Consider the following 27,635-nt stretch of genomic DNA (forward strand, 5'->3'; position numbering starts at 1 on the left):
GCTTGTCTTAGATTTTTAAATTGATAATTATTTTGGGATAAATTAGTCATTTTTGTAGTAATTTTGTCTAGATTGCTTTTTGATGCTATAAGCTCTCCCTTTGGGTTATAAGCTCATCCTTCGGGTCTCTCTTCTTGTGTAGAGTCCAATAAAGTTCATTTTCATTCCCTTGGTGTGAATCAACTTTTAAACCAAAATGACATTTCGAGTAACTTTTACGATCTGAGTATTCAAGGTCCAAAATCAGTTATCCTCTCTATTTGCAAATTGATTATTTTTCTATGTATTATTATAATTATATATATACTATATACTCCTGAATGAAAAACGTCTTCATAGTTAGTCTCCAAGTGGGCCACCAAAAAACAACATATTTCACAATTAGATCATGGGCTTCTAATACTAACCATTATTAAGACTGGGCTTCAATTTTCGCACCGGAAAATGGCATCATTCAGAACTACCACAAGCTTTCTCGTCCGGGGAATTTTCCGTCCGTCAATACACTTCCCAAATGTTGTTCGCTTCATCCACATCTCGCCGGCACCGTTCCCGGCGACGAACCTTGTTGTGAGTCATCGAATTTTATCACGGAGTGTCTCTTTTAGTCCGGTTAGGTGTGCGGCGTCGTCCAATGGTGGTGCTGATGATGGAAAGAAGTCTCCGGCGCGGCTTGCTCAGGTTCAACAGCTGTTACATGAAGCTAAGGAGCGAGCTCAAGCTGCGGGCAACGATCCTATTCCTAAGATTACTCTTGGTATTTCAATTGCCTCTATATATGAAGCTCATCTTTTTCCATCTCCAATTTTCATTGACTTCCACAGAAAATGCCCGGAATTTATTAATTGAAAACTTTACTTTTTCGGGACTTAGAATAGCAATGTATGGAACACCTCCTTATCCTGTAAAATTTACATTTTTTGCAAGTTTTAGAGTTTGTTTTGGTCTGTCGGAAATGAAGGTCCATTTTTTAAATGCAGTAACTGTAGTTTAGTGGTACAGCCTTGAAGCAGATTTGGAATTCAAAATTAGTTGGTGTATCTTCTCACATTGAGATTGTCCCGATGAAGACATAGTTGATCAATTGATATCCTTTCACTTCCATCTCCATGTCGGGGTACTTGATAATTTCATAGAGTTAAGCAAATGAAATTTGTTTTACTGACTGATTGCATATGAAATGGTATTCGAGAAATCAGCTGTGTGAATATATTACCTTACAAGTGATGTCAGTGGGCGTTAGCTTGGAAGTTGGATTATAATCGGTGTCATCAAATGTTTTTTGTTGGGCTGAGAGTGCCACTTCTCCAGTGATTTTTATTTTTTTTTGGTTTGGGTTGGGGTCTAGAGTCTTTGTTTACTTGGTCTCAGAATTATTTGTGATTTTCACCAGAAAGATTTTGAGGAATTTGTATGTGAACTGTGAAGCACAGAGCAGTAGGTAGTAGGGAAAATTGTCTAGAGTAGCCAAAAATGTTAAAATACTTTGGACTAGGACTGCTATTAAAAAGACTGCTAGAATATGTATAGCCTAAGCCTTAGTGAGTAGAGTTGCTAGATACTTGTATTGGTGGACAAAAGCAAGTACACGGTGGAATAGATGAGGTGCGCATAAACTGACCCAGACACCACCTTCATTTAAAAAAGGAAAAAAAAAGAATGTGTATTGCATAACATCAATGTCAAAGACTGGGGATACTAATCAAATTTGCTCCACAGGTAGAGTAGGACTAAAGCGACTATTACCAATTTAAACTTATTCTGGATTTCCTTTTTAACTTCTTAGGACAGAAGTAGTTGTAACAGCTACAGTATGAAATTGCTTAATATGGCTCTTCTGCTCAGTGACAAGCCAAAAACCACTTGGAATATCTAATATTCATCAAAACCTTTCTTTTTCATGCATATTTTCTAAAAGAAAGGCCAGGTTTCTTATACTGACCTATAAAAGATCTTTGTAACTTACTCTTATGAGAGGACACAAGGGGGTGGGGGTGTAGAAAAATGAGAATGGTTGATCTCTGGTACATTACATGTTCTCGTCTTTTATGTTCAATTCAATTTAGTTTTTCACAGGGAAGAAGTGTTGCTTCTGATTAATTATTCAGCTTTTTGATCAGGATGTCTTGTATTTATTGAACAAAATGGAAAAGCTAAGTCTTTTGGTGGTGTTCTTCTTTGTTCTATTGTTTGGTCCAGATCACGTGACTGTCAACTTTGCAAGAAGTGGAGGTCCTGGAGGTCAAAATGTCAATAAAGGTCTGGTGCAGCTTGTTTCAGAAGATAAGATTGCCTTCTAAGTTTTCATTTCCTTCTTTTTCAAGAAATTTTTATCTTTACAGTAAATACCAAGGTGGATATGCGGTTCAATGTTGAAAAAGCTTATTGGTTAAGTGACAGAGTCAGAGAGAAGATTTTGCAAATGGTGAGCGAAGACCTGTATTTTACTGTTTATGCTTTCTTTAGAAAGATAACTCGGTGGACTTAATCAAGTAGTATCTCAGTTTTCATTTCATCCAACTAGCTATTATTTAAGTTGGTACAAGAATGTTAAAGTCCGTTTCTTGGTTCTTCCTGTCACGTCTCTTGCAAGAAAGGTTTTTATGTATGGAGAGATACATCACGCTAGCTCTTTGCTAACCATCATGAACGCTTATGGCGTATTATGGAGTAAGTGCCTCATCTGTCATGATTTCATGATGGTTTGAAGGGACACTTTGCCACTGTTCTCCATAAATGTATGGTTTCAATTGGCTATGGACTGGTCGCAATTATTTTTTACCATATGCTGATAACTTCCCTGTACACTTTTAGATCCATAATTAGGTGATTGAAGATTTGAAGTATACTGATTAATGATGCTTGTTCTACACATTCGCATATCTGATAACTGGAAAAAGCCATAATGCTTGTGCGTAATTTGCATTATAATTATTGTTATCTTTTTTTACTGCAAGTTTCAACTCACCTAACACTTGGGCTAAGTTTTTAATATTCTAAACAGGAGAAGAATCGGATAAATAAGGATGGAGAGCTTGTGATCTCTTCAACAAAGACGAGAACTCAGAAGTGAGCCTCTTCCCTATATTCTTTTCTGTTTGCTTAGACCTTATTCAAGGCCACAAAGCTGATTGCGTGCTATGATTCTTTTCAGGGGTAACATCGAAGATGCTTTGAGTAAATTACAGGTACTCATATGGATCATTCATTATATGACTGTTCCCACTTTCTATCAATTGGAATGGTAGAAGTTCATCTTTGAGTGTTCAGATGATGTTTCAGTGAGTAAATTTGTTCCTCCATATACAGGTCTATTATGAATTTCTCATTAGTCTCAGTATCACAGGATATAATTGATGCTGCTTCTTATGTACCACCACCTCCATCTGAAGAGCAAGTGAAAAGAATAACGAAATTGTAAGCATTCTCAACACATACCAATTATGTGATTTTATGCAAACTTGTAATTTTCTGGAATAACCAATCTCATTTCCCTATTAAAAAGGGCTGCTATTGGGGAGCGCAAACGACTTGACAATAAGAAGGCCCAGTCACAAAAGAAGGCTATGCGAAGAAGCAGAGATAGTTATGACTGATTCCAAGAGCTCAAGATGTCTAACACAGGCACTTTGCTATCAAATTCTCCCAGCACTTTGATCATTTCCTTCATCCTGCTTTTAAACGATACAAAAATGTTTGAGGAATTAGTACAGAATCCTCTGTAGGTCCTTCAGATGACGGCTTCTTGATATAACTTATACACTGTGTTAGCTTTAAAGAATCTAGACATTGTCAACCAGCCTAAACTTTAGCTGAGAGGATTTACTGAGAGCAAAGTATCTTTGCACTTTCTGAAGATGTTGATATTGGATAGGTAAGCTTAGTTCTTGGGTGAGTATTGCCTCTGTAGTTACACGCACACACACAAAAAGAATAATGCATCCACCCGTCTTCTTTATGTTCCGACGTCCGACGTCTTGTGTGTGACAGGCTGGTTCAGGATTTTTGTTTTATGAATTCAGCCTTTAAATTTCTTAGCATGGAACTCATTGTACTTCTATAACTATGTGTTCATATTTAGTAATTGTTGAATTTTTTGTATGTGTTCATTAGTTTTCATGTATGTAATTTTTTATGATTCACTTATACAAGGAATAATGAAACATTGGAGCCCAACTAAATTTAGATCGCACACTGCAGGGTTATTCGGGAGTACTGCTCTCAACATGATTTTCTTCCTACCAAGGCTCGAATTTGATACTTCTAGTTAAGTGTGGAGCAGTTCCACCATGCATCACAAGTCATATCGTATTTTCTTTTGTTAGATAGTGATAGGAAAGAAACAACTAAAATACGTAAGAGTATTATCGAACACCATTAAATATTGTTGAAGCATTTAATGTTTATTTGCCTTTCTCGAAGACGTGAATAAGTAACGTAACGGAAGTTATTGTATCTGGTCAATTCTGATTTCTATAACAACTATGAAATCTGTGTGCTATTTAATCCAAAAATTTATGACACCTATATACAATTTTCATCACCAAGATAAGCACTAGCAATAACTAAGTGTAATTTCATAAAAATAGAGTGATTGTTATAAAAATAGAGTGATTGTTTTCGATAAAATTTCGAAATATAAGCATTGACATATATCAAAAAGTCTAATTTCACAAGTAGAGTGAATGCTTTTGACAGAACCTCGAAAGATAAGCACTAGCATATATCAAAATTGGCAAGACAGGAACCTGGTTAATTTTGTATCGTCTATAATATACACAAAAACCTAAAAGAAAAATAATTAAACAAGAGAAAAAAAATATACTATAACAGAATTTTGAATTTTGGACTTCATCACTTGCGTATCACAAATTCTTCCCCTGAATCTCTATCAAAATGTCTAATCCATCGACTTTCTGTCTTCCCGGAGCCACCCTTTTTTCCGCCGCCTTTCACGGTGGCTCCGACATGAGCAATATCCAGACCTTTGCCTACCGGCAGAAAAACCGACCGAACAATTCTTGATTTCCCGTCGAGAACACTCCGCCACCGGAAATCAGAAGCAATTCTTGAACTTGCATTTTTACAAATCAAAACTGCACCTCTGTGTCCTAATTTAGCAACTCCCAAAATTCTACCGAAATCATTTCTTCTACAATCCACCACCAAAAAATCAATCCCCATCAACCCATCCATCGCTTCTTCCGGTTCTCCGATCACAACTTCTGGCGACATCCCAGCTTTTTCCATAGCTTCTACATACTCTGTTCTTGAATCTTCATCTGGTACTACACATATATGCCTACCACCTGTATGATGATTTGCCACAGCCAATCCAATACTTGTAGCCATAACCCCACCTCTCGACCATGTTTCCACAATCATCTGAGCATCCCATCCTGCAGCCATAGCCGATATCATCTCTGCTACACTCGATTCTTGAAATATCTCACACTGTATCGAAAAATCAAGAAAATCAACAACTGTTGGAATAAAAACAAAAGGGGGAAAAGGGAAAAAACAGGGGATTGGGAATTTGTTGAAATTGTATGTATATACTTACGGATTTAACAGTATCGATATAAGCTTTAGATGCTTTTTCTGGAGACCAAACTAACTTCATTTCTTTATCTCTGTTTTTGAAATTTGTTGATTGGTGTAAATGGGGTTTTAGTAGTTGGTGAATTCTTGGTGTTTTTTCTTTGAGGAGAAGTTAGTGAAAATGGGGATTGCTTATTACAGTATATGTGATAACAATGGGGGGTTTTATATTGAGAGAGACAGAGAGAGAAAAAAGGAAGCAAAGCGATTCTCTAGAAAGCTAAGAATAAGGGAAAAGGTCAATTTTTTTGAAGAGAGTTGACATTCGGTTACCATGCAATTCCAACGTGGTGGTATTACCTTGTTTTTCTGTGGATTTCTTTTGCCTTACTTCTCTTGTTTTATTTAGTTTTTGCCTTTTCACACCCTTTCAGTCGGTTTTTCATATTCTTTTGATACGGTTAGTTTGAATATATCTTAAATCATTAAGATCTATAATAGAGTTTTAATATTATTAACAAGTATTTTTATATAGATTATATTTATCATTATTCAATTCATAATCACCGGTCACAATCACTAATCACCTCTATCTTCATAATCACCGCTACTATCATTGCCAACCACCATCACGCCGTTTACCACCAATTCCCTCTGTCATCATAAACACTCCGTTGCTAACTACTACTGTCAGCTACTACCACACTTATCTTCTTCATCATCATTATGATTATATCCATTGTCAATTTGTCATCATCGCCTCTGTTTCTGTAGTTATCGTCACCTCCACCATCACCACTATAGTCAATTTCTACCATCAACAAACTCTGTCATCACAACTAGCACCGCCGTCAACTATTACTATATATTCTTCGATCACTGCCACTGTCAACTACCACCATATATTATAGGTGATCTACAAATCAATTTTTAGAAAAAAAGGAGATCTCTTTCCATCAAATTATTAAGTAACTTTTTTATTAAATCTATTGTAAAAGAATATTTTTTATTTATACTTATATGATGTATTTTGATCAGAGTTTAAGAAATAAATTTTTAAAAGAATTATTGTTGAAAATAAGGCATAAACATTTCTATTACTAACAAGAATTAATGTGATAGAATGATCATTGATAAATATTGTTTCATTCTTAACTAGAGATTTTAGATTCGAACATCGTTGGATACATAATATAGTCTTTGGTAGAGAATGTTTTACATCCAATGTGAGACTTCTTCACCCCAAATTTAGATTCAGAAATATGAGTACCAAACATCGGCACAAGGAACCAAAGAAAAAGAAGATACTTTCAAGTTTCATTTCATCGAAGATAAAATGGTAAGTCAAAAGTTAAAATATAAAATTGTATCATTCTTTTTGGAATAATTAAAAATAAAAATAAATTATATAAATTAGAATAGATATTGAAGTGACATATTATTAAATTTGGAAACTTTACTATTATCATTTTATCTTTATGCAGAAGCTTTTATAATCACACAAATATTACGATACAAGTTATTTATACTGATATAACCATGACAATATATTGGTATTTGTTGTCCTTTTACTTCGCCTTTGTCATCGCATACGCGGTGCAATCCCATTTTTCTCAAAAATAATTATTAGGAAATGATGTACATCCAACTAATACGTTATCTACACTTACATTTCTTTTTTACGTTCACACAAAAGGAAAGATAATGTTTGTCAAAAAGGAATTAAACAAAAAAAGGTCTATAATATCTTCTCAATTTTATTTAATGTGACATATTTAGAAATGTCAAATTTGTGTTTTACTATGCGAAAATGATGAATTTGTGGGCGTGGTAGAGGAGAAGATGGTGCTAGAGGTAGAAGTAAACGGGAAGATGACGTGATATGTCATGTAGTGTTCATCTCATTAAAATGTCAGTGTCACATAGATTTAGACGTTTATCTTGAACAATCCTAACTTCTAACAACGAAAGACTATATTTTAACCACTTAACATAAAAAGTAACAAAGAGTAAAATTAATATTTTTCACACAATAAATAACAAACTGATATTTTCTTCTAATACCATCACATAAATTGTATCGATGAAACCATTATATTGTGAGTTGAAAGGTATTTGGGGAGAGTGCCAGGTTTTAATTAAGTAGTAGAAGCAAAAGTGTATACGGCTATTGATTTATAGTGAAAACAACAAAGATATTTGTCTACTTCCTATTAATACTCAACAGACGTAATAAAAGATGGCACAATATTTTGTAAAGACAGCTCAATATTATTTTGTTTCTTCCCATTTTCTGTTTTCCCCGTCTCTAATTTAATGCTATTTCTTCCTCCACACATATAACATACAAAAATATAGTACGTACTATCAATAATAAGTTTTAACAATAGTACACTAGCTAGTACGTATGTACACTAATATGTATAAGTAGGTTGGAGCTAAGTGGTTCAGAAGATGAAAGTAGCGAAAATGAGAATACTAAGATGTTGTGTGAGTATAGTAAAAACAAAGAAGATTAGAAACGAAAATGTTTGGGACATAGTAGGAGTACTGATCTCAGTGGCGAACAAAATGGGAAGGAGGCGAGTTTGTGATGGTTTAGACATGTGAAGGATACACTACAAGAAAATTGTGAATAACATGGGGATTTTCCCGAGAATTAGTATGAAAATTTGAAGGAAAATAAGTTTTCTGCGAATTTTCATACTAATCCCCAGAAAAATTCCCATGTAATTCACACTTTTTTTTATAGTGATAGCTATATATATATATATATATATATATACACCCCAGGAGTGAAAGTTGGCTATGTTAAGTCTGAGGAGAAGTAGAAGATGTTGAACATTTATTATGGAGAGGTGCTTAGAAATGATATGTGATCAACACACCTGCAACTTATTGAACATGACCATAAATAAGAGGATATGGAAGTTAAAGAACTAAGGTACTGTGTATAATAATTGCTATCTTCGATTTAATTATTACATGTTTTTTTTTTACTCTGATTTATCATATTATATGTTGTTGATATTGTTCTTTTCTCCATTATTTTTTACATGACTTCTAATTTAGTATTGTATTTTCTATTCATATTTATTTTAATATGATTTACTTGAGCCGAAGGTCCATAGAAAATAACCTCGTTACATTTTCAAAATAGAAGTAAAATTGCATACACATTATTTTCTATCGACCCCACTTACAAGATTATATATACCTGATATATTGTTTTTATTACAATATCAATTTTCATACACGCTATAGTTCATAATTAAATACATTTATCTTAAGACGAAGATAAGGAATAGATGCATTGATGTCGAAGTTCTAGATCTCCACAAGACTTTAGTTAGTATTAGTTAGATTTAATAAAACAGGATATACACATTTATCATCACATTTGCTAATTATCTATATAATCCATCCCTTTTGACTATTTCCAACTTATATTTGTAAATATTTATTTTTTAAAGAAAAATTATACTTTATAGTAAAAGATAAATGACAATAATACCGTGTACGTATCCTTTTTTTTTTTAATTTTTTTTTTTTTGAATAAATTAACGTCTGTTATTATTCTATTAAAAAATATGACTCTATTTTAGCAGACAATTGCGTTGACTTCAAGCATTATTTATTCCTTCCTCATTGGTTGGCTATGTCGCCACGTCATCGTACCGTACTTTTAAAAAAATCTCTTCGTACTTAAAAGTCAACGACATGTCTTATGAAGAAAATAATTTCTTTAAAAAAAATTGTATGTAGAAATTACAAATAGTAATTTTAAAAATATTAAACATAACTATATTTAATTACTATATTGTTATCATATAATTCGCAAGTTGTTGAATTAGAAAAGTTTTTTCTTTAACAATTGAAATTAATATGAATTGGTATCACTATATTTTATTTCAACATTCATTTTACGCATTTTTAATTCATCACTCTACTTTTTAACATTTCTAATTAATTCTTATAAATATATTTCTCTGCCAAATTGAAATTACATAGTAGTATTAGTATTAATTAAATTGTTCGTTTTTTTTTGTTTAATTATTAGGTAGGATAGTGAAATATTCTACTCCCTCAAAGTCAATTGAAGTGAAAACGAGAGATTTCAAGACATGTACCGAATCTTTTACGTATTTAGCTATAATAAGATTTTAGATTTTCAAACCTTTTTATATTGGTGTCGTTTGTCTCAATATTTTTTTGATTGGTAGAAAAATGCTATTATAAAAAGCATATGATGAAAAATCAATTAAAAAAATACGATTGACTGTTATAGAACGGCTTTGACTATATAATGATAGCTAAAGCTTAATTATCAGTTTTTTATATTGATTTAACAGATAATCACCATTATATTATATATGTGAGTTTACACTTTAGCCTTTACACTCAACATGTATACCATATGGTCAAAGAGATACACAATATAATCCTTATTAATATTGATTGTTGACACTATAATCTGGACGCATTATGAGATGTCAATTGATATCTTTTATCGAAAAATTATATTGTATAACTATGTAAAATTAATATTTTATGTATATATTACATATTAACATTCTTTGACTTTTCTGTGAATTATATTTTACATTTTTTATTTTTTAGTGAAAATTCCGACTCTGACACGATATGGTCGGAGAAAGTATATAAAAACATTGACGTTGTTCTAGAGACAAAAAAATATGTCATGGCATCAATCACTTTGATATAATGATAAGTAAGTTGGACTTTGTTAAATATATCATTCTTTGACAAGTTGTATATATGATCTTTTCCCCCAAAGTGATATATATTGATCTTTTCTTTTTCTTTCTTTCTTACGTAGGTACTATAGTAATTAATTAAAACTAATACCAAAATTAAACTTAAACTAGTGCGTCCATAAATATCCACTACATACCATGTAACTTTTTATGACAAAATAAAGAAGAAATACTTTAATATATAATTTTCAATAGTTGAGTGATTATGTACGAAGGGAGTCTCTTCTCTCCTTTGAAAAAAAAAAGATTATGTACTAGCGAAGTAACTCCGGTTTTTAGATCATTAATCTTCCATAGCACTAATTAATCCCACTTGATCGTGTCACTATAGATTTGCAGCTTGCTTCAAACCTTTAATCATTAAAAAATGAAAAATCTTTTTAACACAAATTTAATCAGGTGATAAGATTATTAATTAATACTTTTTAGGTAGGGGTGACGGTGAATAAATTAAAAAAAACGAAAATATAATCTAAACAAACATATCATAATAACAATTGTTGGATAGAGTTTGTTAAGCAGCCCATAAGAAATTTATTAAAAGTTAGTAATGATAATTAGATTACTGAATTTATCCGAAATGGACCTTATATTACAATAATATAATTACAGTAACTGTAATCATTATTTTAATTAATCGGATATGTACAAGCAAATGAACATGATGTAACTGGAAATTAGAGCCTGATTAGTTTAATTACCATGGTTTCATTAATTTTAAAATATTGAATTTTGGTTAGTTATTGGGTTGTTATACTCAACACCATAGTTGAAAATAAGTTAGTTGACTTAGAATTATAAAACATCTGGTTTGTTTTAGTACACGGATTTGTTAAGCTCAAAATAATGGCAAATGCTAATTAAATAATTAATCTTAGTTTAGAAATTTAATCGTTCTTTGCAAGCAAGCAATTTGATTAGGACCCAACAAGTAGTTTCTAGTAGGCTAGGCCGTGTTGCACAAGTTGAGATTTTCTTTTTGGAAACTACGATGTATAATCGTCCACTAAAATAATAGAGTAGCTATTAACGGTATATTTTTATGTATTTTTAACGGTAAATTTGACTAATTTTCAAAGTTAAATTAGATTAATTTGATATTTTAAACAAAAAAAAATTAGATATTTAAAAACTATATGAAAAGTACTATAAATTGCAACTTTTTACATATCAATATGATGAAAAAATATATCGTAAACTATTAGTCAAAGTTCTTATGGTTTAACTCTAAAAAAGTAAATTGTGACAATTAAAAATGAACGGAAGAAGTAATAAACTAGATTGAGTTTCTATTTATAGCAAAAAAAAAAAAAACTATTCACAAAAAGATGTTTATGGTGTATCATGCACAATGCATCGTGAGTCGTGACACTTGTAAACTGATTTTTTTTTTTTTTATTCTGTATGCAATATTTACTCGAAGTTCAATTAAATTTGAATACGAACGAAAAAAATTCATATGAGGAAGAAAAACATTCTCTAACAAAAGTATATCTAAAGGAATTCAAACACGAGACGAGTAGTTACCACTCCATCACTCATTGTAAGCCGTCTGTTTAAGTTATTCGAAAGCTGTCTAATATTTTTTCTGTGGGGAATTTCATCGAACACCTAACACCCAACTTCCCTTTTTTTTTTATTCAACACCTAACAGCCAACTTCCTTCCCTATTCACCACGTAGCACCATCTAAATCCACGTGTCCCTCACCCAGTTTTCATATACTCGCCGTCCTCACCGCTCTGCAACCACCATCGCCGCCAGCAATGTACCGTTTCAAACAATCTCTTCATTTCTTCAAACCCAAAAATTCAACTTTTATCAACTCTTCCAGACGCTTTTCTCATCAATCCCAGCTCGAAAATGCAGGGCCCATGGCTTCCCGTCTCAAGACCCGAACCGTTATCCGGTTCACTGGACCCGAAACCGTTAAATTCCTTCAGGGTCTTGTTACCAATGATCTACGGAGGTTAGAAAATCCACAACTCGAAGATAGGACCACTTTAGCTACTACCAATGCCCCGTTCGTTTCGGTTCCTCCGGTGTATGCTGCTCTTTTGACTCCTCAAGGAAGGTTTTTGTATGATATGTTCTTGTATAGGCCGCCTCGGGCTGATGAGAAGCTTGATCGGACTGGTTCCGGGCCTGGCCCTGATTCTGGGGAGCTGGAATTGTTTGCTGATGTTGATGGTTCTGAATTGGATGAGCTTCTGCAAACACTGAAAAAGTGAGTTTCAAGTTTTGAGCTTTATGTCTCTTTATGTCATTTTGCATATGAAATTGAAGTTAATTTGTGATGAGAGATATATTGTAAATGTAGCTGTGGGTGTATCAGCATGAAATTGATTAATTGATTGTTGCTTAAGGATAAACGTAGATGATGAATCATTTGAATTCATACAAAGGGGAGCATTGGTGTAACAAGTAAAGTTGTTGTCCCCTGACAATGCAGGGCAGGTAAGGCTGTGTACAATAGCAAATCATAGTAGGTATGAAAAGGAAAACGACAGTGAATTGGAAACATAGCTTCTAGTTAGGAAATTGTAACAACAACAAAGTAGTGCGATAACTCAAACACAAGAAACAACAGATGACGATAGAAATAAAAAACAAGACATTACAAGAATAAGGCTTTTACTATGACAAGCACCGCTAAGCTTAAACCCATCGAAAAGCAAGACAACACTTCACTACCTACTAACCTTCTATTCTATCCTAACACGGGATCTCCACACCCTCCTATCTGACACAGGGTTGAAGTAGCTAATGGACTTGACGCACCTCCACTTCTCTAACTCTTTCCTCTCAGATCAAATCCATGTTACAAACATTGCTATAACCAGGGCAACTGTTGTAATGAGAAGCAATGCGTAACTGAACTCTTCAGTGGAAGTGTCATAGGTCCATGACGGAGCAAGCCGAGTGAAAAGAGATCCACTCCCTGAGCAAAGACGGTGTTATATGAAGAACCAACCATTCATAATTACCTCAGATGGAAACCAGGATCAGTACAGAATTTCTGAGATGCCTGAATTAGTAAATGCAAGACGAATGTTGTATTTATTATGCAGTTAGGTATATAGAGAAGCTTGAAGGGCCAAAAGAGTTCTTCCAACCAGTATATCTTGGAAAGTAAGATGTAATCTGTCGAAGATTCTTTCCTAGACAAGATGTGAGATAGATCTTAGTTTCTATCATCATTGGCACATTCATCAGAACTTATTCAGATATCGTCAAAGAAAGAGAAGTCCATATACATCCACTGTGAAGGATGTATATTATCTTGATACTTCTTTAACTAGAAAAAATGTTACATAAATCTATGTTTACATCGCTTTGAGTAAATCTACTTATTAGCTTGATTTTTTTTTCTCTTGTTGATAAAGTAGCTCGAAAGTTCTCTGCCTACAAAAGAGGTTTAATGCATGCATATACCACACCTACTGGCAAAGTCCGAATTATTTTAATGATAGAACTATGTAATACATGAATAAAAAGTCATCTGGAAAGGCTGGATCTTACTTCCCCTTTTTATGCTAGAAAAACATATGTAAGACTTCTTCATTCTAGCCATGATATAGTTTGCCAAATTGTATTTGCTGCAGTACAAGGTGCTCTAGCTAACAGTTTAGTTAACCTTTGTTCCTTGCACACATTACAGTGTTATATCTTGTGATTATTCTTTATTTTATGTAGGGATTGCATGAGATCCGTCATGATGTCTTGGTGATGTAAAAAGTGATTTTGACTTGTCATACTGGATGCACTAGTGAATCTAGAAAACGGTAGCTAGACTGTTGACTGTTGGGTGTCTGATCCGATTTTAGATAGAATTGACAGTAAAGAAGGATGTCCCATATTAACTCGGTTTACCTGTATACTTGTAACACAATCAAAATTAGAAACTGAAATCAAAGCTCCATCAAAAACAAAAGCTTAAAGTCCAATGAGAAAAAGATGTCACCATCCGACAATGTTTATGCAAGTGATGCAGGGCCTGATGGGTGAACAATGGATTTCTACCAAAGTTCTTGGGATTTCACCAGTACAGTCATCATGGAAGCCCTACATCACTACCATCAACATTGTTAGATGGTGAGATCAAGTAATGCTTCCTTCATTGCCTGGATTCCCAAGAAAAAGAAGGAGCATTAGAACTTAAGGACTATAGACCAATTAGTCTTATTGGGAGATCTTTACAAAATTGTCTCAAAAGTCCTAGAAGAGAGGCTCAAAGCAGTGATGGTGAAGTTGGTCTCAAAAAATCAGAATGCTTTTCTTATGCCTCTTTGATTGTACATGAAATTCTAGACTCAAAATTGAAAGAGGGAGGTGCTGGTATTCTATGCAAGCTGGACATCCAGAAAGACTGAGATCAGTTGAACTGGTTGTATCTCATTTCACTACTCAAAAAGCAGGGATTTGGACATAGATGGATCAAATTTAACATCTCTTCTGTCAAGTACTCTTATCTTATAAACAGAAGACCAGTGACTTTTTTTTCCACGAAGAGCCGGAGACAAGCAGACCCCCTCTCTCCTTTTTTGTTCATACTTACAATGGAGGGCGTAAGCAGAATGCTGGATACTGCTAAGCAAATGCAATGGATATGAAATTTATACCGTCTCCATCTCTTCTTTGCCCCCGAATTTTTTGAATATTTGTTAGTGCTTGTCTCGTTGTTGCAGTTCAAACAATCTTCAACCTCGGTGTTCTTTTCATTAAAGGCCTACTTTGATGAGACATGGAAATGATCCATTGATATTGGTGACACCGATCCGTCCTCTTATGGGTGGAATTGTTAGTTACATTGTAAAAGATCAGAGGATAAGCCGTTGTGAAAGCTGCAAGCTGCAATTCCTCATAGTTGGACTAATGGTGACTAGTTGATTGAATCATAAGCGGATGTACCATTATTTCTTTGGATAAGCTGCTGAAATGGTTCATCTAGAATGCATGCCTGTATTTCCTGGTTATTAGAAAATTGTTGTTTGAAGGCTTGAAATGGCAAAGTCCGGAAAGTGTATCCTTTGGGATACAGTTTCTTTTACTGTCATTATTGTATATTGGTTTTGATTCTTGTAAAAGATGTGTGTATATTATTGTTTATGCAGGTATCGGTTGAGGTCTAAGGTTGAAATAGAGAGCGTTGCCGATGATTTCTCTTGTTGGCAGAGGTTTGGCCAAGATTTAACTCAGAAATCCTCTGAAGAGCCAGATGCTGCCTCCCTTGGATGGGGTGGTGGGTTTGATCGCTCTGGCCAGTCATCTTCACAAGGAAACAATTGTGGGTGGCTATGGTATAGAGATCCCAGATTAGATTGCCTTGGATTCAGGGGCATTTTTCCATCCAACACAACTCGTAAGTCTTGGTTACTTACCTTTCCAATGCTTCATCTCTTTCGCTTTCCTCATTTTGTCCAGAAGAAGTTGGCTCAGCCCCATATCCTGCTGATCAGTGTAGACTTGTTATCATCATCTTTATTGATACGCCTCTTTGATTCAGGAATTTGACTTTGAACAAATTCAAGTTATAGTTGGTATATAATGGACTCTTGGTCATGTCATCTACTCATATTTCTGCTTGATTAAGCATAAATTTTGTGTCTTCTCACATGCTATACTAGTCGTAGATCTTGTACATGCTTGCTCATATATTCTCAAATTTGCTTCAGCACCTTTGGTTGAGGCAGACAAAGAGACAAACGAAGAGAATTATCTTCTGTGGAGGTTGGAGAAGGGAGTTGCAGAAGGCTCAGCTGAGATTCCTAAAGGTATACTTTACTTGATCTAATATTAGTCTCACTTTCTGCTTGAGTTTTCAGCTCCTCTGTATGCAATTATTTTGTGGGAAACAACAACTCGAGAGTCTGCAAGTATCTGAAATAGCGGAATTAGGGAAATGTGCCCTGAGAGAGCTATAGAAATTGTCACCTAAAATGGACTAAAGCCTTTCATTTAATCCTTCCGTTTCTTCCTTTCTTTCATCTTCATTTGAACTCTCTACGTTCTTTTGTTTGTGAAGTTTATGAATCACTTTTCTGATCTATAACTTTGTTCGCAGGTGAAGCTGTTCCGCTTGAGTACAATCTTGCTGGTTTAAATGGAATAAGCTTTGATAAAGGATGCTATGTGGGCCAAGAACTCATTGCTCGCACACATCATCGTGGGGTCATCCGAAAACGGTTGCTTCCCCTTAAGTTTGTGAATGACAGTGGGAAAGGTAGCTTTCTTATTGTTTTCTTGAGTACTTCATACTATTTTAGAACCATTGACGAGTCCCCCTTCTCCTTCTAAACCAGAGGTGGAACAAAAAGTTGCTCCAAGGTCGGAAGTAATTGATGCATCATCTGGAAAGAAAGCAGGAACTGTCACAACTGCCCTTGGAAGCCGGGGTTTGGGTCTTCTGCGCTTGGATGAAGCCTTTAAAGGCTCGTTGACAATACGAGGTTTGGATGATGTAAAAGTCCAGGCAATTAAACCAGAGTGGTGGCCTGCTGAATGGTTATCAGATCAACAAGACCAGACTTCAACTGCATAGAGTGATCCTATTTATTGACTGCTTACTCACATCCTGCCAAAGTTGGCAATAACTCCTTTCAAGTTTCAGAGTTCCCTTTTTTTTCGAAGATCTTCAGTTCTTGGATACGAAGAATGGAAAGGAATAAGACAACTCATCAGACGAGAATACTTTGTAATAGCAGTGGATGTTTTTGTTGTACAAATATATTGTGTTATTGATGTAATAATCAAACATGTTGAAGTTAGGATCGTGTAATGTGTTGGCAGTTCGAAATCCCCGTTGCGCTTAACCTAACCCGAAATGTTGGAGGACCATGTAATTACGGAACTTTGGCAAGTCAGGTATGAGAAGAAGAGGATAATGTGTATCCTTGATTGGGATAAATTGGTTCATGACTCTGACTGCACCACAACAATTTTGTAAAAGATACAAATGACAACCACTATGTAAATACTTTTTAAACTGATCTCACAGGTTCAGTGGAACTTGCTTTTCATTTTGTTAGGTAATTTCCTATAACATAACATTCATAAAGCCTCGTGCATTTCAATCATATCTTAATATTATGCATAACGTATTCATCAATTATGTCTTTCTTCTAAAAACTATTCAGTTTTCTAGCACTTAGACACCACAATCCATCAAAATTTTTTTAACAAAGGGCTAAATTTGCGGTCATCCCACAAGAGTGGTGCTGTGGGCTGCGGTATGCAGCACAAATCTGGAATAATTGGGCTCCAATTTTGGTACCGAATACCAGGTGGAAAACAAAAAAAGAAGAGAACCGATTCAATATATTTTGTCTGTACCCATATGCCATAGGCACTGTATTGAATTTGGATCACTCGATACAAAGACTAATGCATTTATCAGAATATTGGCCCTGAAAAAGACATTAAAATACAGTGAAAAGATCAAATAATGGTACAAGTTCATTAGCTTCCTCTTTATCTCTTCTGAGAGCTACAACAGTCAAGGATGCCAACGGGCGTCCCAGTTTCACCTTCAAACCATCAAAAGAATTTGTTCAATCTGCCTCATTATATACAGAAACAAGTGATATTGCATAATAGATAGAAAACTGCAGCTCTATCGCTATGGCACGTGTTCCCTATGGTTAATAATCATCAACAAATTTCAACGCGAACAAAAAGGACTTCAATTTTTCCTTTTTCAACCACAACTAGACCTGTTCAATTCTTCATTTACTAAAACCATACTTGGCCTGCTATCTGGATCCTCAAGGGTGCAACTTACTGCAAGTTTAGTTAGCATAGTTGCTTCACTTATGGAGAATGCTCCCTTGAGATTAGGGTCAATGAAGTTCTCAAAGTTAAAAGATTCAGCAGCAAGTCTCATTGAGCAGTCCAGAAGTCCTTTACCAGAGAGTACTTGAAGGATAATTACTCCAAATGCATATACATCGCTCTTTTCTGTGAATCGTCCAGTTGTAATATATTCAGGAGCCATATATCCTAGTGCAGCACTGACCTTAAGTGCTGAATAAACAACATCATCAGCAAGTAGCTTTAGTAGGCCACAGTCCAGTATTAGTGGAGTGAACTGTTGATCAAGGAGGACTTTTTCCACAGATATGTTGCGATGAACCATGGAAGGTTTGTCTGGTTCGGTGCTGTGCAGATATCCTAGTCCTGTTAGAAAGATGCATAACGATTGGTATCAGTCAAAAGGAAATATGAAGGAATCATATTAAGATAGAACGCAAAAAACATGGGTAAGTTTTCCCTGATTCTCACAAAAACAATATAGTTGGTAAGTTGAAATCATTCGCCATCATAGTGTATTAAAGATTTTATTAATTAGAGACCTTAGCTATACTAAAACTTAGCCCAAATATCTGTTGCCTGTTGTTCTAATATGAATAACTGAAGTTAATGCAGTGATGGTGCACCTGTGCTATTTCATCTTTAATCAAATCAAAGGCACTGGTTTCGAAATAGTGAACATAGGAGAACTATTAAATGCACATATTAATGAGGTTCTTGAGACATGTCCTACTGCTTTCCTTGATGGCAAGGGAACTTTAATTCTCAATTAAAGCAATAAGTCCAATCTCTCTCTGTATTCATACTACTCCCTCCGTCCCAAATAAGTGTCATTTTAGCATAAAAAATTATCCCAAAATAATTGTCTATTTAGAAGTCAAGACAAAATAGTACTCCTTGTTTCCAACAATACCTTTATATTAAAGAACTACTCCTCCTTCATCTAATAACTAGGGGTGACTTAGTAAACTATGCCTTGCATGTATTACTTTTCTTAATGGGCGTGAAATGAACTAAAGCGACACTTATTTTGGGATGGAGGAGTAATTTGATAATATATTAACCACAGGGGTGGAGCTAGGTAGGCCGAGGTGGTCGGCAGAAAATTGCGTTGTTTATACATGGTTAAAATTATTTTTTATGTATATATAGTAAATGTTGAACCCCTTCGGCTTCTTTGTGTGTTTACTTCTTCATACTTTGAACCCCTCCTGACTCTGCCACTAATTACCATGCAAATGAATCTACAGTCACTTCCTGTTCCTGACTCCTGTGAGAAGCACTTTAGTGGTAATAAACTGCCTATGCAATGGAACTCTTAGAAGACTCCACATTATGGGGAAAATATTATACAACCATAATATTTCCAAACTTTAAAATATTCTGAGAAATTTGTAGAGAATGCTGAAGATGTAATGATGAACAAAAGCAAAGAAGACCAACCTTTTGCAATCCCCTTGATGATCGAAACTCTTTTGGACCAGTCAAGAACATGGTTGCTGTTTACTTCAACATCAAGATACTGAGAAAGGTTCCCTTTAGAGGCCAAATCATAGATTAAAAAGCACTCGCCTCTTCCCTTTGAACAACAGAAACCTCTTAGCTTGACAAGGTTTTCATGCTTCAGGGAGGTTAATAAGCTCAATCCTTCCATGAACTCCGTCTCCTCCGACTTACAGCTTGTCACGCTGATGCTTTTTACAGCTACCGTAGATCCATCTTTTAAAATTCCTTTATAGACGGCAGAGAAATTGCTCCGTCCCAATAGATTTGTCTCTGTAAAATGCTGAGTTGCAGACTCAACCTCTTCCAAATTGAACTTGAATCCACTTAAGAACTCATTGAACATGCTATTGCAACTCTTTTCAGGGGTCATAGGGTCCCAACGATTTGAGTACTCAACAGTAAGTAGTGGAGAAGGGCTTCTCTTGTATATTTCCTTTGCCTGATCAGTGCTAAGCCTATCATCAGATGCATCACTTGTGTTCCCTACTCTTTGTTTTAGCCTTCTTCGTCTAAATATACCGAAAACTACAGCTACTACCAAAGTTACAGTGACTGTAATCACAGAAGCAACGATAATTGCTTGAGGAAATTTTGATGATCTTGAACAATGAGTTTGATTACAAGGCAACGGACTAATATGAGCAGCTCCTGGGACATCTATAGGGACACCGTTATTATTGGAATCAGGTACATCAGAACCAACTTGATTCACATTGACATGATCCCAGGCAGTGCAAACTCTCAATGAAGTAAATCCAGTACCACATAAACCAGGATTGCTTTCATAATTGAATTTTTCATTTAATCTCCTTAGAGCTACAAACAGTCCAGATAAAAAGAAGAAAAAGAGGTTTAAAATCAAAACACATTCAAAAGATGTAACTTCAAGATAGGCAAAAAGGATTTATAAAATGTTGAGAACTCAAAAAGGGCAACTAACCTGGAGGAATAACTCCAGAGAGGGTGTTATTTTGTACTTCTAGAACCTCCAACTGGGGAGCAGCAGCTAATTTTAATGGAATCGGACCAGATAGCTGATTGAATCCCAAATATAGCTTTTTCAACGTCCCGAGGACTCCTAAGTTCTCTGGAATTTTATCTGTCAGCCTGTTCCGTTGCAATTCAAGAACACTCAACTTCTTCAAGAACCCAATCTCTGTTGGTATGCTCCCTGTCAACTGGTTACAACTCAAGTCCAGCACTGTGGAACCACAAAATGCACAAATCATCTCAGAGCACATATCATTGTAGAAAGGGGAAAAAAAGAAGTTCTTGCATTTCTTTCATCACCTTATTTGGAAAAGAAATTTCAGTATGCTGTTCAGACCAAAAATATAATTAACAAGAAAGAATAAAGACCAGAAAAGGGGGTGTGGGTGCAACAGTGGCGGAAGTAGGAATTCTAACAAGGGATACTTGGAATTCGAATCTGCTACTTAAAGCAATTTTGAGCCACTTCTACTGTTGTACTTAAAGCTTTCCTTATGTTAGGAAATTCAACAATTCATATATATACTAGTAACACTTTATTTTCTCTCAAACTTGCACTGTTTAATTTATGGATGAAGGAACTCAAAAAAACGAGTAAACCATCAATCCCCACAAAGTCCTATCTTTACAGAACCAAAAAATCTGCATAGATCTCTAAGAAATTTTGCAACCTGTCTACTCTGTTTACCTAAATTCATGTAGACTCATTATTCAGCAGCACACACAAAAAACAGTAAAATGAAACAGCAAGCAATTTCCCTGATAGCAGGGGTTGCTCAAGTTGTAAGCACTCTCTACCTCCAACTTTAAGGTTGTCGGTTCGAGTCACCAAAACAGGATCTTCAAGAACAATTACTATTAAAAGTAGAATGAGAAAAGGATAATTATTTTATCTTAAAACTTCGAAAATGACAAATCATTTAATACAACTGTTTTTAGAAATCACGACAGATCGAGTCACAAAGGCAGCAAAAAGGTGGGAGCTACGAAAAAAAGAGAAACATTCTCCCTCAAAATTAAACAGAAAGGTGTTTACAAAGGCTACAAACCTTGTAGACTTGCCATGTTTCTAAGTTCTGGTGGTATAATCCCAGAAAGATTGTTCACATTGAGATAAAGATCATTCAACTCAGTCAAATTCCCAAGTTCCTTTGGTATTTCCCCTGTTAAAGAATTATAATGCAAGTAAAGACCAGACAAACACTTCAGCTCAGCAATTGCTGGTGACAACTTTCCAGTAAGTCCTTTATCTGTCAGAGTAATATTTGTTACTTTATGATGTTCATTACAAATCACACCAAGAAAAGAACCACTACATGGATCACCATCACTTGTCCATGAAGAAAGTTTCTTGCTTTCTGGGTCCAAAGCTGATTTAATCTCCATCAAAGCTCTCACCTCAGCATTTCCACAAACAGGTTCTATGCAAGAAAATTCAAGAACAAACAGAGCAAAAATGAAAGTTAAGAGGAAATAATTAACCCCCATTTCTCTGAACTTTGTGAACTTTCAGATTTGAGTGAAAAGTTGAGTTTTTTATGAAGTACTAGTGAGCTTTTGCATTGGATTTCAATGGTGCTTCACAGTAGAGAGAAAGAAAAATGGGGAGTTTATTGGTGTGAATTGTCAAAGGAGAAAAGAGAGTTAGTTAGAAAATACAGAAAGGAAGACTTTTGAGCATAGTGTCTGACACATGCATGCATATTCTTAAATATGCCAAAGAGCTAGTATTCTATTATCGATTCAATCGAATTTAATAACTTTGACCCTAAATTTATATTTATAGAATCTAATAACTTTGACGCAAACTTATTTATTTAATGTGTGTAACTAATTATTAAGAATCCAATAATTTTATTAAATTTTAGAATTTAAAATTTTATTAATTTTGAAATTCTAGCTTATATTATTATGATTTTCAAAAGGTGTGCAAATAAATTTGAAGTTTAAGTCATATACATTAATAAAGAGCGTGATAAAATGAGTTATTCAGATAGTAAACACATTCCTTATGACGAGGGGTAAAATAATAATAATAATAATGAGTGTGTTATTATTGGTAAGAAGCAAAATGTCTCTTGATATTTTTTTGAACAATATATATATATATATATTCTAGTATTTGATAAGTTAATAAAAATATAGTATTCCTAGAATATTTATTTAGGAAACGTTACGAGGTTAGAGTGGGAGGAGGTTTGGGGGAGTTTGGGGGAGATAATAACTTTGGAAGTCACTTACTATAAAATTTGTTTTCCTACGCAGTTTCCTTTGATAAAATTATTTTCCTAATTTTTCAAATCACATTTTGATCCACTAAACGCAAGAAAGAATATTTTCTTCATACCAAATACACTCAGTATATAAAAAATATTTACACTATAAACAATTACAAGTTTGTTCAATCTGAATAATACTATATAATATTCCTCAAACTTTAATTTAGTCTCTTTCCCATTTTCAGATCCATCTTAGTGCCTTTCACTTTCTCCAAATTCAAACTTGTATTAACTAATAAAATGTGAACAAGTTATCCGTTTTTGGCCGTACAAAACAAATGATTCTGAATTCCATTTGCAATATTTACACCATATAATAAGAGTATTTAATTTATTCATGTGGAAATGAAAGCTGTTATTGTCTTCAGAATAAAAATGTCCTAACATCATGGTCTCATCCAAATGGAATTTATTTTAAATATATACAAATAGCATATAGTATAAATTATAAAAGTATTCAAGCACATGAATGTGGTTTTCGAGATTGAGCTAAACGCGGCTTTCAGCTTTTAACTCATCCACTCACTATTTTGAGAGGTCGACACTATGGAAGGGAAGCCTCAAAGACGAAAGTAACGATAAAATTATCTTTGTGTGAGTTATAGGTTGTGATTTGACTGTATAAGCAATTATTAATATTTTTATTAGGGGACACTATCTATCTCACATCTCTTGGGGGGTGCAACTTTATAAGACTGAAGTAACGATAAAGTTATATTTGTGTGACTTATAGGTCATGATTTGGACCATGTAAGCAACTATTAATATTTTTATTAGGATATACAGTCTACATCATACCTTTTGGAGGCACTATAAAACTGAAGTAACGATAAAGTTATCTTTGTGTGACATATAGGTCATGGTTCGAACCATATTGTAAGCAGTTACTTATATTTTCATTAGGATACACTTTCTAATCACATCTATTTTGCAACACTATTTTGCAAAAAATTGTCTACATCACACCCTTTTCTCGAACTTTACTAAAGTTGATTACTTTATGCACCGAAATGATTCTAGGGTCGAAACTATTCCATGAAAAAATTGTGTATATATAATAGGTTGACACCCTTGAAAAACAGAGAGATCGGACTTTTAATACCCCTATTTAGAACATATTTAATTTTATCATTATTTTTAATATAGTGAACAAGTTAAGATAGACCGAAGGAGTATAAGTTATTTTAAATATCAGACAACAATTTAATATTTTATCTATAATATTGAGGATATTAATGGATTTTGGGGCCATTTATTGGTGACGCATAGCCAGGAGGTACTAAATGGCTTTAATTTGATGTTGAAATATCAGTCTTTTTCCACTATACTATAATAATTATAACGCTCCTTTTCATTTTTTCAGATTTAATTTTCCTCACTTTCTCATTTATGTTTTCTTATAAATATAAAATAAATGTACCTGTGGTACATCCCATTCAAATTTTAAATTTTTTTACCCCCCAACACCTTCTCAAAAAAAAAGAGAAGAAAATAAAAAGGCACTATTTCAAAGGTAGTGGAGTTCTTAATGATTAAAAATGGCTAAAATTTCAATAGCATGAGTCTGATAAAAATTGAATGGGTTTATTCTCGGATAATCCTTCATGGCCTCATCTCATTAGGTCCAAGATCCATTTTTTATGGATTACTATATTCAGTGATTTTAAAAATATATATTTTTTCAACAATTAATTTAGAAAATAAGTTTTATCGGAAAAAATTAACTTTTTAATGATTAATTGAATACCTAATTCCTTCTACGATATAACTAATTATGAAATGCAAATCAAATTTATGTGTTAAAATATGTATCCAATCAAATATCATTATCTAAAATACAATATATAGATTCGTTTGATGGGGAAAAAAAAACCCAAAATATGCAATTAAAAACAGAAAAAAAATATAGATATAAAAATTCCTGAAATTGAGACCATATTCATCAATTATTGGTTTTTTTTTTTTTTTTGGATAATTGAGTTGTAAGTCTTAGCTAAGGTCCAAATTAGATACCTAATTTTGACTTTAATAGTTTTGTCAACAAGTATGGTTGACTCCTTGAGCTCCCCTAGCTTCTAGACAACTTTGAATAAGTATTTAATTTTTTAAATTATGGGCTGATAATACAAATGTTAAAATAATTCAATCAACAAATAAGCATGTTTTCGTGGTTTCTTACATTTGTTTTTAATATATTAAAATATCTTTTTGTCTTAATAGTTGATTGATTCTTTGCCAGACATATCTAATTCATATTATATTTTTAACTTTGGATACCATATGATTAACCTTCTTTTTTCAAAGCGGAAATGTATAGACTATAGCATGTTTGGTCAAAATTATAAAAAAGTCGAAAGTATTTTTTTTTATATAAAAAGTGTTTACTTTAGAAAATTAAAATGTTTAGCCAACTTTTTAGAAAAAAGAGTTTTTGAGTAGTTTATAAAAGTTGAAAAAATGATTATTTGAAATCTTCACCAATCACAAATTATTACCCTAACATAATTAAAATATTTTCCAAATTAATTAGTTAAACACAAATTATAGCTCTTCAAAACATTCTCTTTTTTCTCGAAAAATAATCTTTGATAAAAAATAATTTTCATTTTTTTAAAAAACTTATACGCTTTGGTTACCGGCGAAGACTTCCAAAGACGACCAGCTTTCCATACTAGTTATTACCTTACGCTGTCATTTTTCCAATATTATTGAATAGCATGGCCTGAGGCAGATCAAATAGGCTAACAAAGGCGGATCCAAATTTTAGAAATTATGAGCTTTTAAATTTTTGTTCATCATTTTGTCAAAACTAGAAAAGTAATTTAGAAACTTTAGTGGTACTTTTTGTATTGTTGCTAAAAATGTGCTAACAAGGACCACAATTGACATTCAAAAGAAAGCAGGGTGGCATAAATAAATAAATGTCACATTGATCCACTGATATTTTACATTTTGCATATGAAACCATTCAAATTAATCAAATTGCCATTCCTTTTGTTGTTCTTTGCATAAATTATCAAAATTAAAGAAAATAATCCATAGATAAGTAATACTCGAAATTCCATGTCAATATCAAGAAATTAGTCGTTACAAACTTTGACTTATGAACATAAGTCCCTCATTTTATATGTAAATACACATTAATTCTAAATTTGTGTTGTCACGTATATAAGTTGTTTAACTGGTGATAAAACCATATACAACATAGTGATCTTATTCAAGAATTTATAACTAATAGATACAAATTTTCAATTATGTATTAATCATAGTTTCTTAATATAATTTCTAAGAAGAAGAAAAGATAACAAGAACCACCTTAATTATGAATTCAAGATTTGATGAAATCGCTACACCTCGTCTCACCATCTCAAAGCATATAGCATTGCATCTCGACCTATTCGTGTTGCGGAGCGAGGAGAAAGAAATTATTTCCTACACATAATTTGAATCTACAAAAAAAAGTTATTAGGATACTAACAATACCAAGATTAAAAAACTCAATTTAAATTTAGAAAAAATAAATTAAAAAGGTAAAAATAAAAAGTCCTTACCCTTTTTTTCCTTTTTAACAGATGAATTATCATGTTTCACTTTTTAATCTCTTTTATTATTTACCTGTCACTTTAAATGGAATACAAAAGTTCTCAATGATGGAGATATTGAAAGTAGATTACCAACTTGGTTATTAATAGACATATTCTTTTCAAGAATATCACTATCAATTGGTCCATTAATTAATTAAAGGTTTCCATTACACAACCACCTCCAGCAATAACATTTACATCAATTCCTAATCAAAAGTTATTTTGAAAATGATTAAACGTTAAAATTCAATTTTAGTCATAATCATCATAAATATAAAAAGATGATGTGTAATGACACTATTAATTAATGTTTCTACAAATCTTCCCTCCACCATTCACGACTTGATTAGATATGAAGATAAAAAAAAAAAAAAGAAAAAAAAAAAAAGAGGGGTGGGAGAAGTTAATAAGGTCATAGAATTTGTTTTGAAAAATTGACTCCAAGTTAATTAGAAAGTTCAATAGTAGTTATGAAAGTAAAAGTGGACCAGGTTATAGTGAGATGAATATGATTCTTTCAGAGGTTGCTTCTCCATGTTAATTAGCCTGTAGTATCAAACATTGGGTGGTAAACCGAAAAAACACTTGGATCCTCTAATTGCTTTTATAGTTTTATGATATCATGTTAAAAGATTTTACGGTTTAAATGATCAAGTGTCAACCTCTGTATAATTTTATCTAATAAAAGATATATCTCGAATATTTTTTTATTTAATTTATATGAATTATATATTTTGAAAGGGAGTTTTCAATTGAAGCAATGGTAAAGTTCTCTGTGTGACTTATACGTCATGAATTAAAACAGTGAAATCAGTCATTAATGCTTACGTCAGGAGATGCTGCATACAGAATACACCCTTGAGGTATTGTGATCCTTTCCCAAATCTTACGTGAACGTGAAACAATTCATACACCAGACTGCTCTTTATAATATTAATAATTCTATATTTTGATACTAATTAGTTGTAGATGAATAGGTTTATAGACAACTTTCCACCATGTTAGGTAAATGTAGTGCTAGAAGTTGAGATTTCTGACTAAATATTAATCGATTTGATGAAACTTAGTCTTGAATTAGTGCAATAAGCAATGATGCAAGTATAGTTGCTCATTTACTCAATATATATATATATATATATATATATATAT

At 33.4% G+C, this 27,635-nt stretch overlaps 4 protein-coding genes across 4 annotated transcripts; 2 read left to right on the plus strand and 2 right to left on the minus strand.

The window, feature by feature from the left end:
- The first annotated feature begins 383 nt into the window (after positions 1-383).
- Positions 384-4,095, plus strand: LOC102579835 (peptidyl-tRNA hydrolase ICT1, mitochondrial). The gene is made up of 7 exons (XM_006363670.2): positions 384-757; positions 2,200-2,259; positions 2,343-2,425; positions 3,005-3,069; positions 3,155-3,188; positions 3,347-3,417; positions 3,506-4,095. Exons 1-7 carry the CDS (start codon positions 445-447, stop codon positions 3,594-3,596), a joined length of 717 nt encoding a protein of 238 aa, XP_006363732.1. The 5' UTR covers positions 384-444; the 3' UTR covers positions 3,597-4,095.
- Positions 4,096-4,658: 563 nt separating this feature from the next.
- LOC102580155 (uncharacterized) lies at positions 4,659-5,859 on the minus strand. Its single transcript, XM_006363671.2, has 2 exons — positions 5,564-5,859; positions 4,659-5,454 (listed from the first exon to the last, which is right to left on the minus strand). Exons 1-2 carry the CDS (start codon positions 5,621-5,623, stop codon positions 4,855-4,857), a joined length of 660 nt encoding a protein of 219 aa, XP_006363733.1. The 5' UTR covers positions 5,624-5,859; the 3' UTR covers positions 4,659-4,854.
- A 6,065-nt stretch (positions 5,860-11,924) lies between these two features.
- LOC102580480 (putative transferase At4g12130, mitochondrial) lies at positions 11,925-17,132 on the plus strand. The gene is made up of 5 exons (XM_006363672.2): positions 11,925-12,545; positions 15,433-15,680; positions 15,994-16,092; positions 16,383-16,541; positions 16,621-17,132. Exons 1-5 carry the CDS (start codon positions 12,085-12,087, stop codon positions 16,857-16,859), a joined length of 1,206 nt encoding a protein of 401 aa, XP_006363734.1. The 5' UTR covers positions 11,925-12,084; the 3' UTR covers positions 16,860-17,132.
- Positions 17,133-17,747: 615 nt separating this feature from the next.
- On the minus strand, positions 17,748-22,305 carry LOC102580829 (probable leucine-rich repeat receptor-like protein kinase At5g63930). Its single transcript, XM_006363673.2, has 4 exons — positions 21,673-22,305; positions 20,574-20,834; positions 19,571-20,449; positions 17,748-18,493 (listed from the first exon to the last, which is right to left on the minus strand). The coding sequence occupies exons 1-4, from the start codon at positions 22,109-22,111 to the stop codon at positions 18,015-18,017; spliced, it is 2,058 nt and encodes a 685-aa protein (XP_006363735.1). The 5' UTR covers positions 22,112-22,305; the 3' UTR covers positions 17,748-18,014.
- Between the last annotated feature and the right edge of the window lie 5,330 nt (positions 22,306-27,635).

The sequence above is a fragment of the Solanum tuberosum genome, unplaced genomic scaffold (genome assembly GCF_000226075.1).
Source record: "Solanum tuberosum cultivar DM 1-3 516 R44 unplaced genomic scaffold, SolTub_3.0 scf00445, whole genome shotgun sequence".
In the NCBI taxonomy this organism is placed as follows: Eukaryota; Viridiplantae; Streptophyta; class Magnoliopsida; order Solanales; family Solanaceae; genus Solanum; species Solanum tuberosum.